The sequence below is a fragment of the Mytilus edulis genome, chromosome 1 (genome assembly GCF_963676685.1).
Source record: "Mytilus edulis chromosome 1, xbMytEdul2.2, whole genome shotgun sequence".
Classification (NCBI taxonomy): domain Eukaryota; kingdom Metazoa; phylum Mollusca; class Bivalvia; order Mytilida; family Mytilidae; genus Mytilus; species Mytilus edulis.
Window position 1 is genome coordinate 122,566,827 of NC_092344.1, and position 15,321 is coordinate 122,582,147.

At 32.8% G+C, this 15,321-nt stretch overlaps 1 protein-coding gene across 1 annotated transcript; it reads right to left on the minus strand.

The window, feature by feature from the left end:
* Positions 1-605: 605 nt before the first annotated feature.
* Positions 606-11,992, minus strand: LOC139504781 (uncharacterized). Its single transcript, XM_071294764.1, has 3 exons — positions 11,297-11,992; positions 10,072-10,354; positions 606-6,283 (listed from the first exon to the last, which is right to left on the minus strand). The coding sequence occupies exons 1-3, from the start codon at positions 11,990-11,992 to the stop codon at positions 1,185-1,187; spliced, it is 6,078 nt and encodes a 2,025-aa protein (XP_071150865.1). The 3' UTR covers positions 606-1,184.
* Between the last annotated feature and the right edge of the window lie 3,329 nt (positions 11,993-15,321).

Sequence of the window (15,321 nt, forward strand, 5' to 3'; positions counted from 1 at the left end):
AAGGAAAATATACATGCCCTCGAAGCTATGTGACCGGGAGTAAATTTTTTAAACTAGAATGCAACATGTTTCAAGTTTAAATTGTATAACAATTGTGTTTAGGCGTTTTAAAGCAGACCCCTTTAGATATGGATCAAAAGACATACATAACTTTGTTTGTTTTTCATAACTACACATGTATATAAAAATGACCGGTACATATATATATATTCACGAGCAAGTATAAAGCAGATTATAATACTTAAGATTATTTGCATGGTCTATCAAAGGCTCGCCGAAAACTTCACACAAGTATTTACCCCGTGTCTCCGTTGCATTTTTATGACCATTTCCCCTCCCATTTGTTTGCATTAGAGTCTCTAAAAAAAATATAATGTAATTTATTAATATCTATTTCTTATATTTCTTAAGGTGCAAATAGTATTGAATATTCGTTCCATACGAAATTGCCTCCAAAAAAATCAATGCAGTTTTCAAATAACATTCTATGTATACACAGGTATACACAGGTAATCTCTTTTATGTTTTGACGCAGTCCCCACATTTAAAGTGTAATTTGTCAACCTCAGCGTCGTGAATATACCTTTTCGTAATATGTCTATTGATTTCATTTGGATGATGTACATTTAGTTCCTTTATCCAAAAGCTTTCCGAACCCGTTGCTCGCTCTGCATCACTCCAGTGAATGTTCTGTTCAATCACTAGGAGTTTCATGCGGTTAGGGTCACAAGGTTTGTGTTCCGACTGGCTGAAATTTTGACTTACTGGGAGAAGTGGCTTCTTAGAGATGTCACTCCTACGGCCATTGAGGCGTTTAATAAAATACTGCTTTGACTTACTAACATATTGGAGGCCACAAAACAAACATTCTACAAAAGTCAATGTAAATAACATTCTTACTTTTGAAGGTTAGATTGCAAAATATCCTATAGTTATTTTCGGTTGCCTTACTGTGAAAATGTGACGAGTGATGCATCTGGAGGCAGCATTTGCAGCGTTATTCATCACACGAACGACACTCTCCAAGTATACTTATCGGATCAGATACTTCAGACTATTGGGTTGCATAAAAGCTATCATATTGGGCTCGGGAAAAATCTTGGAAATTTTGGACTTCTTTTCAACTGTTTTTCAATGCTCACGAATGACACCAAACCTTTTTTTGAGAGATGGATAGTAAGGAATTATAATTTCATTTTCTCTGCATATTTTGCTTGTGCAATCATAAATCTCAAACAAAGAGAAGATTTTCTGTGAGTTGGTATAAACTGCATGAAATACAAAAACATCGACATGTTTTTTTTAAAAAGTTTGACACCTTCCTGTAAATTAAGGTCCTTCCTTGCTTCCTCTTGTAGACGGACAATAAACTCCTGGCGGTTTCTCTGTATCTCGGAAGGAGACATTTGAGTTATACCATACCTTTTCATGGCTATAATGCAATTGTGTTCTAGCCAATAAACATCCAAAATACTACATATTTCGGGAAAATCGTTTATAGCACTTTTTAGATCTTCACATTCGCAAAGGTTATTAGGTTGTTTTTTATAGACTTCTAATTTCAATTCATAATTTTTATTTTTTTCGTCATATTGATTTTCAATTCCAGTCAACATTATATTCAAATTAAGCCAAGATACTATTCTATTCTCATACTCAAAGTAAAGTCTGGAACTTATTTCATCTGTTTCTTCTAGATGTACCAAGAAATGGGTTAACCATTGATTATGAATGAAATTCTTTCGTCCAAGTTGTTCTAAATAGCGAAACCGAGGACTTACAATGGAATAAAATGATAACTCGCGCAAATATTTCCGTTCCGGTTCATTGAATATATGACGTAATGCACTCTGGTATATAAACATATGATCATGATCGTCAAACTTCATCCATTTTCTTAAACCTATATAGGCTTGCTTTCGTAATAACTTTAACTGACGTATTATTAAATTGTTCATGTCTACTAAAGCAGAACAAATATGCATCGTGTTATCAACATGACACATCCCAAAACTTGATTTAATCTGAAGGGTCTTCATGGAATTTAAAACCAAATAAGTCACTCGAACGTAAATGTCCCTAAATATATTTTTATATAACAGGAAGTTATCTTGGACCTGAATTGCACGTCTACATTTCGAAACTTGCGTTTGTATGAGACCAGTATGTTTAAAACTATACTGAAGTCGGCAGGTCCAATCAAACATTTGTTGTCTTTTGTTACTGAAAAGCATAAAATAAATCAATAGACTTTCAATTTCCAAGTTCGGTTTGGTTCTGGGAACACGAATGCTAATCATCCATTTGATTACACTTTCTTGTTTGTAAATCTTTGCTAAATAATACGGCGTTATCTTGTTAAAATCATTGCAGTTCAAAATATTTGAACCAAAATACAAGGTACATTTTTTCAGGAAATGTATAAAACCCTTGGCTGCTGCTAAATGTACCAGACTAAGATGGCGTGCATTAGGTCTACACAAAAGAGTTTGGATTTCTTCTCGTCGTGGTCCTCTAGATGTATACAGATTTTTCAATAAAAACTCAGCCGTTTCATCATAATTCAGAGTCCTACTTAAATCAATTATCAATTCTTCAGTTATGTTCTCCGAAATAAATTGCAAAACTTGAAATTTAGAATTATTACTATTGCGCAATGGTACGACACCATTTTCTAGAAAAGGCGCTTTGATAATTGAAATATTCAAAGCTGATTGTCCATGACGAGACAAATGTGAAATAGTCATTCCAATTTTAACCAAGAATCGTGTTCCTAGTAAATTACCTCCCATTACAGCTTTGTGAAGCAAATTATATCCATCCTTATCAAAACATGAATCTAACAATTTGCCGGAGTAATCTTTCAAGTATTTGTTTAGAAACTCGTCGTTATGATACACTGATTGAGTATTTTGATCGTTCATAAGAATCTCATGAAGAGGACTAAAGCTGCTATCACATTTTAGAGAATTTTCTTTCGTCAAAAAAAAATTGGCAATGTTTGGTCCCTCATATTCTGTAATGAACTGCAGTAATGGTGGATTGTTATCCACCACATGTTGGAACTGTTGTTTTGCATACACTTTAAACATCAAAATCGGGTAAATTCTGGATTTAAGAATTGCGATGATTAGCAGTTCTGAAACATTAAATTTTTCAAACCCTTCTTTTTTGTGTAGAAAAATCAGTGTTTTAAAAATACACATCTCGTGATTCGTCAAAATAGTTTGAAATTTTGTTGGACATTTTGTGTAGAAAACATCTGTAATTTCACACCCTTTAGGAATTCGTATAGGGTCAACGGTTTTGCGTTTTTGCATTGCCTGAAATATTTCGTCAACAGGCGTCTTTCCAGTTGTGTCCTTTTGAGTCAAAAGACTGATAACATCATGTCTAGATAAAGCATGAAATGCATCAAGAAATCCAAAGTAATTTCCGCTTTTACCAGCATAATGAAGAAAATTCTTTCCTTCATTATCAGTACGGAGAAAGTTGTGTTTAGAGTTGAGACAAACCTTAAATATTGCCCCAATAAGTTCATCCTCGGTAAAACCGCTATTTAGATCAATATCATTTTGTCTCAACGGAAGTAGCATGATGTAATGTAAAATACTTCTATGTTTATGGTCAAGACTATCAGGTATACTCAGATGATATTTGTCTTTTCTGCTGTGAAAGAGATCCAACGTGAAAGACCGACATATGGCTGCAGAATGAAACACGCTGGAACCATTTACAGTTTCAGCGGAAAAATTTAAATTAAGTTTTTTCATATTATTGAGAACTATGAAGTAATAGTTACAATGGCAAAATGCATGATGAAGCGGGGTTGCTTGATCGGCATCTCTGTGTTCCCAATCAACAAATCCATTATTATGCATGAATAACATCATGTCATAATTACCGTGCATCGCTATAACATGAGCAACAGTTGCTCCAACGGGACATTGTTCGGCAGTTAATAATACCAATTCTGATCGACCTAACTTTGATTGCACTAAAAAGAAATCATAGGCATGAACACATTTTTTTGATTTATTGGCTCCATTTAGGTATAAATGGTAAAAAATGTTCGTACGATTATACCTCACGGCTGTCATTAAAGGAGTTTTCCCGTCATAAGTTGTACAATCAATGGTGCTGGATGATTCTCGTAAAAGTGTCTTAACTATTTCAAAATAACCATTCCGTACCGCAGCATTCAGAGCCGTCTCGCACGTGATCAATCGCCAATCGTCATAAAAGAATGTTTTCATATGAACATCTTGATGATATGTTAGTTCTGATCTAATCTTATTTAATTTAATTGTTTGTTGTTGTCTATTGGATAGTAATGGTAGCCAGTAAAACGTACCATTACAAAGTAAACATAGATCCTTAGACCCGTTTTCAAGCAACAATTTCAAAATCGATTCATGACCATTTTCGCTTGCTTTGTATAAAGAATGGGTGTCTGCAAAACTATTGTTGTAGTAAAGAAAAAGCTTAACTATATCCAAATGACCATTTTCTACAGCAAGATGGAAAGCATTTAGGTGCATATCATTTTCTAAATAGACGAGCGCTTTATATTGCCGTAACAACATTTCAGCAACATATGTATGTCCGTTTTGGGTGGCGATATGTAAGAGAGTATAACCGCAAAAATATATATATTTGCACAATTTCACTATATCATGATTAGTACTGACGTTAGAGTAAAACTGTATATTTTGATCTCTAAAATAGAAGGTACCTTTTATTGATGAATAGTCGTAAACGACGGAAAAAGCAGAGTTTGCTCCACTTCGTAATAAACATTTTAAGGTCAACTCATTTCCCTGGCTAGCTGCTATAAACGCTGGGGACTGGTTCATAGCGTTAACTGTATTTATTGCAGCTACACCAATGTATTTAAGTAACAGTTCCGTCGTATTATAATCGTTATATTTCCAAACAACTTGATAGAGAAGCTGCAAGTGTAAGCTTTTATCCCTACTCAATAAGTCTCTGACGTAACCAGATAACATAGATTCGTACTTAACATTGCTGCACATAGCAACATGATGTATGATCTCTATCAAATTATGTTTTGAAGTCAAATTCATTTTTAATTTTCCAAGCAAATATTCAGCGAACAACTTATGTCCATTTTCTTTATGAACAAAAATATGCAGCTTGCTTCTACTTTCATCAGTTAAAAAGTCGATAATAGATTTGTGAAAAAACGACATTTTTCCATCCTCAAATTTAAGAAAATGACCCAATTCATTTCCAAGTAGTGTTTCTAGCTGCCTCCTTTTACTGGTTCCCTCCATTTGTGATACTTTTATAAGCTGGTCTTTGTCGATAGGATTTTGAATAGTGCACAATACTTCAAATACTGGTAAGAAATCATAAAATAAACTCTCTGAATCTTTAAAAATTCTGTTGAAATTTAATTGATATAACAGAGCAAGAGAGTTTGGTACATTCCTAAAGTCAAACTTATCTGTTTTCTTGCAATACTGTAAATATAGTTTAACATGAAGAAAATTACCATCTGCAGCTCCGGTCAGTTTTGAGATCTGCGGTTCAGTAAGCTTACTGGTAATGCGGACGTATTGTTTTACATCGTTTAAATTAAATAGGTCCGATGTATTTAAATAAACTTGCCTTATCTTTTCATCTAGGAACTGGAAATGTCTGTTAATATTTTCAATTTTTCTTGAAGTTAGAATAAATTTGAAATTCGGGGGAAATCTTTGGATTTGAGTCAAAAGAAAATGAAACAAGGTATTTCTACCGGCAGTATCGCATTCATCCAGTGCATCAATCATGATTATAAAATTCCGATTTATCCAATGATCCCGTAATGGGTTTAAAATTGACATTTCAAAACATGATATTGGGTCTTTATAGCATTGCGTCCCGTATAGAAAATCAGTCGCAACTTCATCAGCTAAGATGACATTTCCCATTTCAGGATAGAGTTTGACGATTGCACTAGCAAGATTTCGAATGAATGTGCCAGCACTTACGGACATGTCCATATCATATCTGCAAAAATGGTAAGCTAGAATCTGTTTCCGAAAGTCATACCAAGCCGATAGCCTATTGGCACACACTATATTGGAAATAATGGAAGATTTCCCATATCCCATTTGTGCTGTCAATAAAACTCCGTTTGCCTCTAGTAATTGTTTGTCAATAATATCCTTAAGCCAGCGTCTTTCTATAAAACTTTCGTTATTCAATGTTTGGACATAGAAATCAAAGTCCAAATCAGTTTTCCAGTGTTCTAAGAACCGCATACTATAACAACCTATAATTTAAATAAACAATATCAGAAAACAGTTAAAAAAGTCTTTCCACCTCCAACTTCCTATAATACTTATTGATCTAGTTTGAATAAACTTTTACGCCAAAGATACAGATTATTTAGTAGAAAAATAGGACCATTTCTCGTTGAAATATCCATTCTAGTGTCAGAAGATAATTTATCTTGCAGTGTTTGAAAAATAAATAAATGGTAGCTCTTTTCTATCAAATAAAGCAAACAAACAAATCTAAGTTATTGAAAATTCACTTATACAGTGTCAAGTGTTATTGAAAAGGGGAGATATTTTAAAATCCCAAGAGAGGAACGTCTTTGCAATAAATGTAAAATACTAGAGGATGAGAAACATTTTTTACTATATTGTGAGTATAATAAAACTCTAAGAAATGACTTTTTTCATCACATATGTACAGAAAATAATAACTTTAATAATTTAAATGAAGAAGAAAAAATTCATTATTTACTAAATCCATCATCGCCTTTACAAACAAATAAGTTAGGATCCTTCTTGAAAAAGTCATTAGAACTGAGGGCAGGGGACTCTTAACAACTTGTTTGTTGTTATAAATTTTAATGCTGTTGATATTTTGTATGTTTAATATGTATGTATATATGTTTATTGTGTTTATTGTATTAATATATGTTGGTCACAAACTGTAAAGTTTATATGACAATAAAATATTTGATTTGATTATTGATTATTTAATGCAACAGTAGTTTACTTGTGCTCTAATCTCGTATGTCGAAGAGAAAAATCGAAGTAACATACAAAACCTGCACGAGGGAGACGCGATAACAGGAAAGTTGAAAGCTCCCGCATGCACTGCCCGCCGTAAGAGACCACGCTCTTTAAAAATGTCACAATCAGGAATATGAAACAATTGGTAACATCAGACAATTGGTGCAAGATCTAAGAATTTAAAACATTTGACCACGATCTGACGTCTAAGTTCACAATGCAAGGATCTCAAAAGATCAAGATCTCTGCTATGTATTATATACAAGTTATATTCTATACATTTCAAGGAATGTAATTGGTTAAAAGCACCCCGATAAAGACATTGTAGAATCATATTCAAAACAGTGTAGCTGTGGCCATTGATTGACGACCTTAAATTATCCCATTGACTGGGGCAGATTAGGTGAACGTCTGTCTGTAACGACCGCTGCTCACTGTGTACTTGTTAAAGACACTTAAACTGTGGGGTCACAAAAGGTTCTCAACACCTAAATAAAGTAATTAGAAAAACTAATCAGGAATAACACGATGTTTTGATTTGTATCAATAATATAAATAAAAAAATAAAGTTATTCCTGAATAATTTTTCGAATTATTTTAATATTAAAGGCGTTAAGAACCTTTGGTGACCCACAGCTTAAATTCTATAATAAGTAAGTAGTGAGCAGTGGTCGTTACAGACAAACGTTCACATAATCTGCCCCAGTCAATGGAATAATTTAAGGTTGTCAATCAATGGCCACAGCTACACTGTTTTGAATATGATTCTATAATAGGTTAGAAGGCGGGCTTGTTTCAATGCACGGTTAGTATTTGTTTTTTAATTAAAACAACACAATGTTGATGACAAATCTTAAAGTTTCAACAGACGAAGAAATTGGTGATGAACGATTGACATAAATTCCTAAAACATGTTTAAAGTAACAAGTTGTTATTGTTCGCTTTTGTTTTTTGTATAGAACAATGGAAGTGTGTTCTAAATACTAACAATATTGAAGACTTAATCACTTTGATAGGCCACTAGTGTCAATAGAGGTGGGCAATACCCTTTTCTGGGCTATTTCAAAGTGTTGTTTACCGTTATTTGAAAAATGTCTAAACTGTTAACTGTTTTCAAAAATTAAAATCACAAAAATACTGAACTCCGAGTAAAATCCAAACGGAAAGTCCCTAATCAAGTGGCGATTCAAAAGCTCAAATACCTCAAACGAATGGACAACAACTGTCATATTCCAGTTCATTGTAAAAAAAATTTATCCTCCCTATCCAAGTGTTACGATCCAGTTCCCTCCTCTATGCAAGGATTTGTATAGTGTCACGTAACTCTTGGCTAACGAAGATGCCCACTGTTTGTTATCTGTTCTTTATCAATTGGCAATGTTGTTAACTTTTTATATGGAAATGGAATTCCTTTTATCTGTTACTTGATCAGTAGCTTTTCAAACACAATGTGCGTTATTTGCTTAACACCTTATTAAAGAGAACATAAAGAAACTGAAATTAAAATTGAAATTTGATTTTTTTTTAAATATGAACCACTTAAAAAAAATCCCCCACCCTCAACCTTTTTGTATCCTCCCCCCCTTGGAGAAATTTCTCCCAAACCCAACAGCCTCTATTTTGTAGTATGTAACCTTGTAGTACAATTTCAGAGAGATTCATACACTAAAACACAAGTTTTTGTGTGGAAACTAGAAACATGCTTGTTGTTTGCCCTTTTTTGGTCCCTTATTACTGCATGTTTGGGGTAATTTAACCTAAACTCAATCCCTGCCTATCTTTTATGGTATGGAATCTTGCTGTATAATTTCAGAGATATGCATACACTTAAACACAAGTTATTGTCTGGAAACTACAAAAATGCTTATTTTTGGCCCATTTTTGGGTCTAAATTCCTTAACTCTTGGCACCATAGCCCCCAAAATGAAACCCAACCTTCTCCTTGTGGTATTTTAAACATTGTGGTACAATTTCAGAGCAATTGAAATAATCAAGTTATACACAAGTTATTATCCTGAAACTAGAAAAATGCTTGTTTGGGCCTTTTTGGATCCCTAATTCCTAAACGGTTAGGACCATCATCCGCAAAATCAATCCCAATCTTCATTTTGTGGTATTGAATGTTCCGAATTTTTTCCGAATAAATTATATTTGAAACTATTTTGAAGTAATTGTAATGGCCTTTCTGTTCTCAAACTGACTATTTTTTAGAACAGGGAGGCCCTGAACAATGACTTTAAATTTGCTAATAGATATAAGAAGATGTGGTATGGGTGCCAATGAGACAACTCTCTATCTAAGTCATTATTGGTAAAAAGAAAACCATTATAGGTCAAATTTCGGTCTTCAATTTCAATATAATGAAATTTGATGCGACTGTCATACAAGTGAGATGTTAAGCTGGCTATAAAACCAGGTTCAAATCACAATTTTCTACATTAGAAAATGCATGTACTAAGTCAGAAATATATCATAGATACTTTTTATATAAAAAAAAAATACTTCAAAGTTTGAAGTATAATGTTTACATAGTTAATTTGCACTTGTCCAAAGGTTAATGACACCAAGTATTAAAAATATGACAGTTGTTATCCATTCGTTTGATGTGTTAGATTTTGATTTTGCCATTTGATTAGGGACTTTCCGTTTTGAGTTTTCCTCGGAGTGACCTAATACGATATATATATATATGGGGTCAGTAAATTCCCATACATATCGTATTAATTCGCTCTCACCCCAATTTTACTGACCCCATATAAACCGTAATAGGTCACCAGCAGACTATGTAACTAATATGTTTGACTTTTGTTTGTTCGCAAAATGTATCTCCATACAAAATATGACTTTTACTTTCTTAAATACATATGTCTACATTATCGGCGTCGCCGGATGCAAATTTAAACCATATCAAATACCCATGTCTCGCGCATTATGAATTTCGTCGCAGGCCAGGCAAAACAAGTGTGCTAGTTGTCATATATAGGGGAAATTAAAGCACTTCAATATATATTTGCTAACCCTATTTTATCTATACCTTCATTCGATGGATCCATCCTCATTAGCGAGATATATGAAAAGGTAATGTACAGTAAAATCAAGGGAAGACTTAGATATTTTAGAACACTCCTTTTCTTCGATGAAATAAGGTGTGTAGCTACTCTTTTCGGTTTAATAGTTGATTCCAGTATTATATTGTTGATTCTGTCTTTGAATCTATCTCTTGCTGAAACAAATGCTACGATCTGTAAATCAGCAGAAGGGAAAAGTTCGTCAATACCATCTCTTACTAATATATCATCGTGTAATGTGTTTTCGTACTAATAACAATTTTCACTGCTTACGATTTTTACTGTTGAGTTTTTATTTAGGTGTTTACTCAAATTTAAAAAGCATGTCCTGTAGATTGATTTTAGGTATCTAGTTTTTTTGTCAATGATTTCTACGATTTTTTACTGTTTCCGATTACTTGGCGATTTTTGTATGTCAAAAAAACGGCGTCATATGTTTTCGTATGAAATAAAAATTGGATCAGTACACGGACAGGAAATGACTACAAAATCCGGAAATACATTTTTTCTAAAGTCGTGGTTCGGGTGATCGCTTAAATCTTAAAAAAAGTTATTAAATACTTTTCAGTACAAAAAATTACTAGTAAAAAGTGTAAGGTTGGTGTTTCGTGTGATGAAATTTTTAGATTTTGATTAATTTCAGATTGGCACCTGGTTTGTACAAAATACATTATTTTTTCAAAAAATAAAATGCAGTTTTCAAAATTTATGATTAAATATAAAAAGTTAAGACTGTTTTCATCTTCATGTATCAAGGATGTATAAAAAAAATTGTCAATGAAATATTTAATAGTTAGATTTTGAACAAGCATTTTATATAAGAACCCTGCTAATTTTAACTCGATGGTTTGTAATTAAAACGGCCAAAAAAACACATGACAGTCATACGTCTTGAAGATCCGGTGTCTGACTTGCAAAAAACATATCTGGACTTTATTTTAACCCTTCAGAATTTTTTTCCACAACTATTCTAGTGATGCGTATTTTTGACATTAAATAAAAATGGCTAAATAGGTCAGTTTTATTTAATTTGTTCTAACGTCTTTAAAAAGCGACGTTGAATATGTTTTAAATATATCAAGTTGTAGTGGTGTTGTTGTTCTAAATATAGAAACAGAAAAACATGCCACAATGTACGCGTATGCAGTCGAAACCGACGAAATGTGGTTGATACGAAAACATATGACATACGAAAACATATGACACGACGATAAGTGTATCTTGTGAGGCTTGTTGTTGTAAGAGGTAGGTAGGAAATCCTTCCGATGATACAAGTTCCTCCAACAGGCCTACTGCAACTTTCGCACTTTCTTTGCAATATATATTTCGGTCTTGTAGAATCCGAATAAAGCTTTGTAAGCACAGTTTTTTCTCAGTTTCGTCTACACTAAGTTTATAATTATGACCAAAACTTTCGTTTCTATGCCGTTGAATTTCAGCCATTATTTGTTTATCAATCGAAAAAGCTCTCATATTCATAAACAAGGATATAATCGCACCAATATCTTGATAAATTCCTTGTCTGAGGTGGCGAAGATCACGAACAAAAACTTTCGATATAGCTTCATATGAATCTGGTGTCGAGTGTGGAAAGTCTATGGTGTCGATCTCCTTCCAATTGATTTTGTCCCATTGTTTCTTATATCGACAAAGCTTATGAAGTTCGTCTTTCCATGCTCTACATATGTTGCACCACCGACTGAAACCATTTCCGTATTTTCTACTACAGTTTATAGTACATTTTAAGCCTACAGGTATCTGTTGTAAAATGTTGTTATGTGTTGTTTCCATAGTGTCAAGTATAAAGTCTTGTAATCCGGATACACAAAATTTTAAACCATGAGCCACTGATATAAAATTATCTAATTTCTGATCGATAGCTGCCATTATTGCTGTCCTAAACAATCAAAACTTACAAGCTCACGAAACTACACATGTACCGCATTTTAAACATATACCTTCCTGGTTGGTGTGAAATCAATAACATGAATAAGTATAATTAGCTTTTTCAAAAGCTTGACTGGGCATAGATATCTATTCATAATTAGAATGTGTCACACAAATTGTTTGAAATGATATAAACAGGAATCGCTGGAGATTATGCTTCAAGAAGACCGGAACAAACGCCAAATCATGCCCATCTCCGAAATAATAAATTTTAGAATAAAAAAATTCAAGCGTCATAGTCTCCGATATCTCTGTTCGTACATAATGGACATTTTCTTCACTTCTGTCAATGTTATGCCATCTCCCCTTTTCTATAGGCAGTCAATGAAATGATGTTTGGAATTTACAAAGTGTATAAATGTCTCGGTCATTGATGGTGTTGAAATAATTTTCAAATTCCATTTTTTCCTGAAAGAGCCTATAAGTAATGCATTTTGATGTGTTCTGAATAGCTGAGTTCCAAATTTGTTTAAACTGTTCAATTAATCGAAGCTTGGTACTTTTTGGTAATCATTTCGTGAGATCTGAATTTTGCACATGAAATAAGTTTGAAAATCCAGCATTGTCCAATATATTTTTAATGTTCTTTATCCATAAAATATCATCACCGTTTGTGTGATATTGGAAGTATACAAATTTATATAAGATTGATGATAAATTATTTTCATCTATAAGCAGTCTGCACCAATATGATATCATTCGATATTTAATGCTTATTTCCAATGGATATCTTCCAGTTTCACCGTACACAATCATGCTTGAGGTAGATTTCTTTATGTGTAGTAAATGCTTTAGGAATTTAAGGTGGACTTGTTCAATGATATCATTTTTTCCAAATCTCCATACTTCACATCCGTATAAAAGAATTGGTTTCAGAAGTTTATCAAATAAATCTAATTTGCATTCAATTGATAAATTACACTGCCTCCCTTTTTTTAATAACGTTGTACATAGCTTTTGTTGCTTTTTCTGATAGACTTTTCTTTGCGATATTGAAGGATCCAGATCTGGTTAACAATAGTCCAAGGTAGTTGAATTCTTTCACTATTAATATTATTAGGATGTCTTCCTTTAGAGAAAATTAAAACTTTAGTCTTAGATGTATTTACTTTAAGTTTCCAAGTATCACAATATTCACTGAAGCAATTTAATTGTATTTGAAGGTCTTCCTTTGTTTCTGACATTAGAACAGTATAATCGGCATATATATAATAAAATGAATAGTTTTAAATATACATTGAGGTTAGTTTCAAGGGAATTTGATATCGATGACAAACCTTTCACATTACGTGATAGCAAAAAAAATCAGTGAGGTCATTGATATATAAAGAGAATAATAGAGATTTTCCCCTTGTCTATCTCCAGTGTTGCATGAAATAAAATCAGATTTTTTATTATTATATATAACTCGTGATTTTATATTGTTGTACAAACTATGCATAACTGTATGCATTTTTCCATCAATGTGATAATAGTGATAATTTTGCGGATCTTGGTGATTTCCTTTATATTTGAATATAGGGTGTATATTTCCAACTTTCTGGTATGATTCCTGTATCAAATATAAGATTGAATATCTTTACAAAGATATTAATGATTTCGGTTGAAGCACATATAGCTTTGAAGAATTCGTTTATAATCAGATCATCACCGCTTGCTTTGTTATTTTTCAAGTTTTTTATCTATAATACTAAAATTACGAGGTCCAATTTGTCAGCCGTCATCGCGTAAAAACGACGAATCACAGAATTCAACTTTATATATAACTAATATAGTACAAAGGTGTAGATTAAAAATTACACCACTCCAGGCCCTTTTGTTTTCCACGTAATTAATATTGCCAATAATTAAGAAATTCCGTTTCGAGTCCGCTACCGATACCAATAGTATTACACCTGTTACCTATTACCTTATCTGTACGTTCCGCATCTGACAGGCGCACCACCAAACGTTGTATTCAGGATTAATATGCTATATACACGGGTCATAACCACAGGGTTGACACTACTAAATTGTCAAATTGTTACCTATTGTAGTATTTTAATCAGTAAGACTTTCTAAGATAACAATACGAATACTAAAAATCTGGACTAAAAATAAGGCGTATAGGTACAGTTTTCAATTTGTTAGTGGGCATGACGTAAAACAGCGCAGCAAAGAATCAACTTTATTTATAACTTATATAGGACAATGCTGTTGATTAAAAAATACTCCATTCCAGGACCTTTTGTTTTCCAAATAATTAATATTATTGTTTCAGTTCGACGGGTTCAAACAGAAAGACTTGAAAGCAGAGAAAAACTGTTTATCTTATAATCGGCATGACTTTATCAGATGACAATACTAATACTAAAATAAGGCTTGCGCATAGTTATAGGTGTCAGACCACCAATTAAAAATCCCTATCTGTTCAACCAAATTTTACAATTTTCACAGCTTTCTAAATATTTTACCTTAAGTTTAACTTCAAGGAAACCAGGTATATCCTGAATTGTACATGTATCACCTTCCTACATGCCAATTTTCAACCAATGTTTAAAGTCTTGTAACAAATTTCTGATTTTGAAAAGACAGGTACTACCAAAATAACTCCCGGTTTTCTGGAAATCTTAAATTAGTGTACTATGTAGCGCATTAATCCTGAATTTTTAATGCAAACTCATAGACAAGTGAATTTTGGCTCAAAATGGTCTAAATATATTTCCCTTTCACCAAAAGTTTCATTTCTGCAAATTTGTTGGTTAGTTTAAGTAAACAATGACATCAAAAGCACTATTTTGTGTCAAAGTAGGACTACTTTTACAATACGTTCTAAATTGGAGGGAGTAATTGGTGGTCTGACACCTAAAGAGCCAAAAAAGTTGCTCAGAAATCTTTGCTTTGCTTTATTCTTAATCCTTAGTCAATTTGAAGTCAGAAACATCCTATCTGAGCATAATGTGACTTATATTACAAATTTCACAGCTCAATTTAAACTGACTGTAATGTATGACTTTGATAGAAAATACTTGAAAATTTCATTTTGGACTACAGGAACATAAACTTTCAATATCAAGATCAGTTTTGTTGATCTTTTTCTTGTTTGTTCTATATACTTTAATTCAGTCACGGACCCGTGATATCACGGGTGTGTTCTAGTATTTCTTATTATTTCATCGGGCGTTATCGTTTCATTTAATAAATCATTTTCAATATGTTTTTCAATCTCTTTAGAGTCTAGCTCGTGCTCTTATTCTATATTTCCTTGGTTTAAATTTTTGAAGAAATCA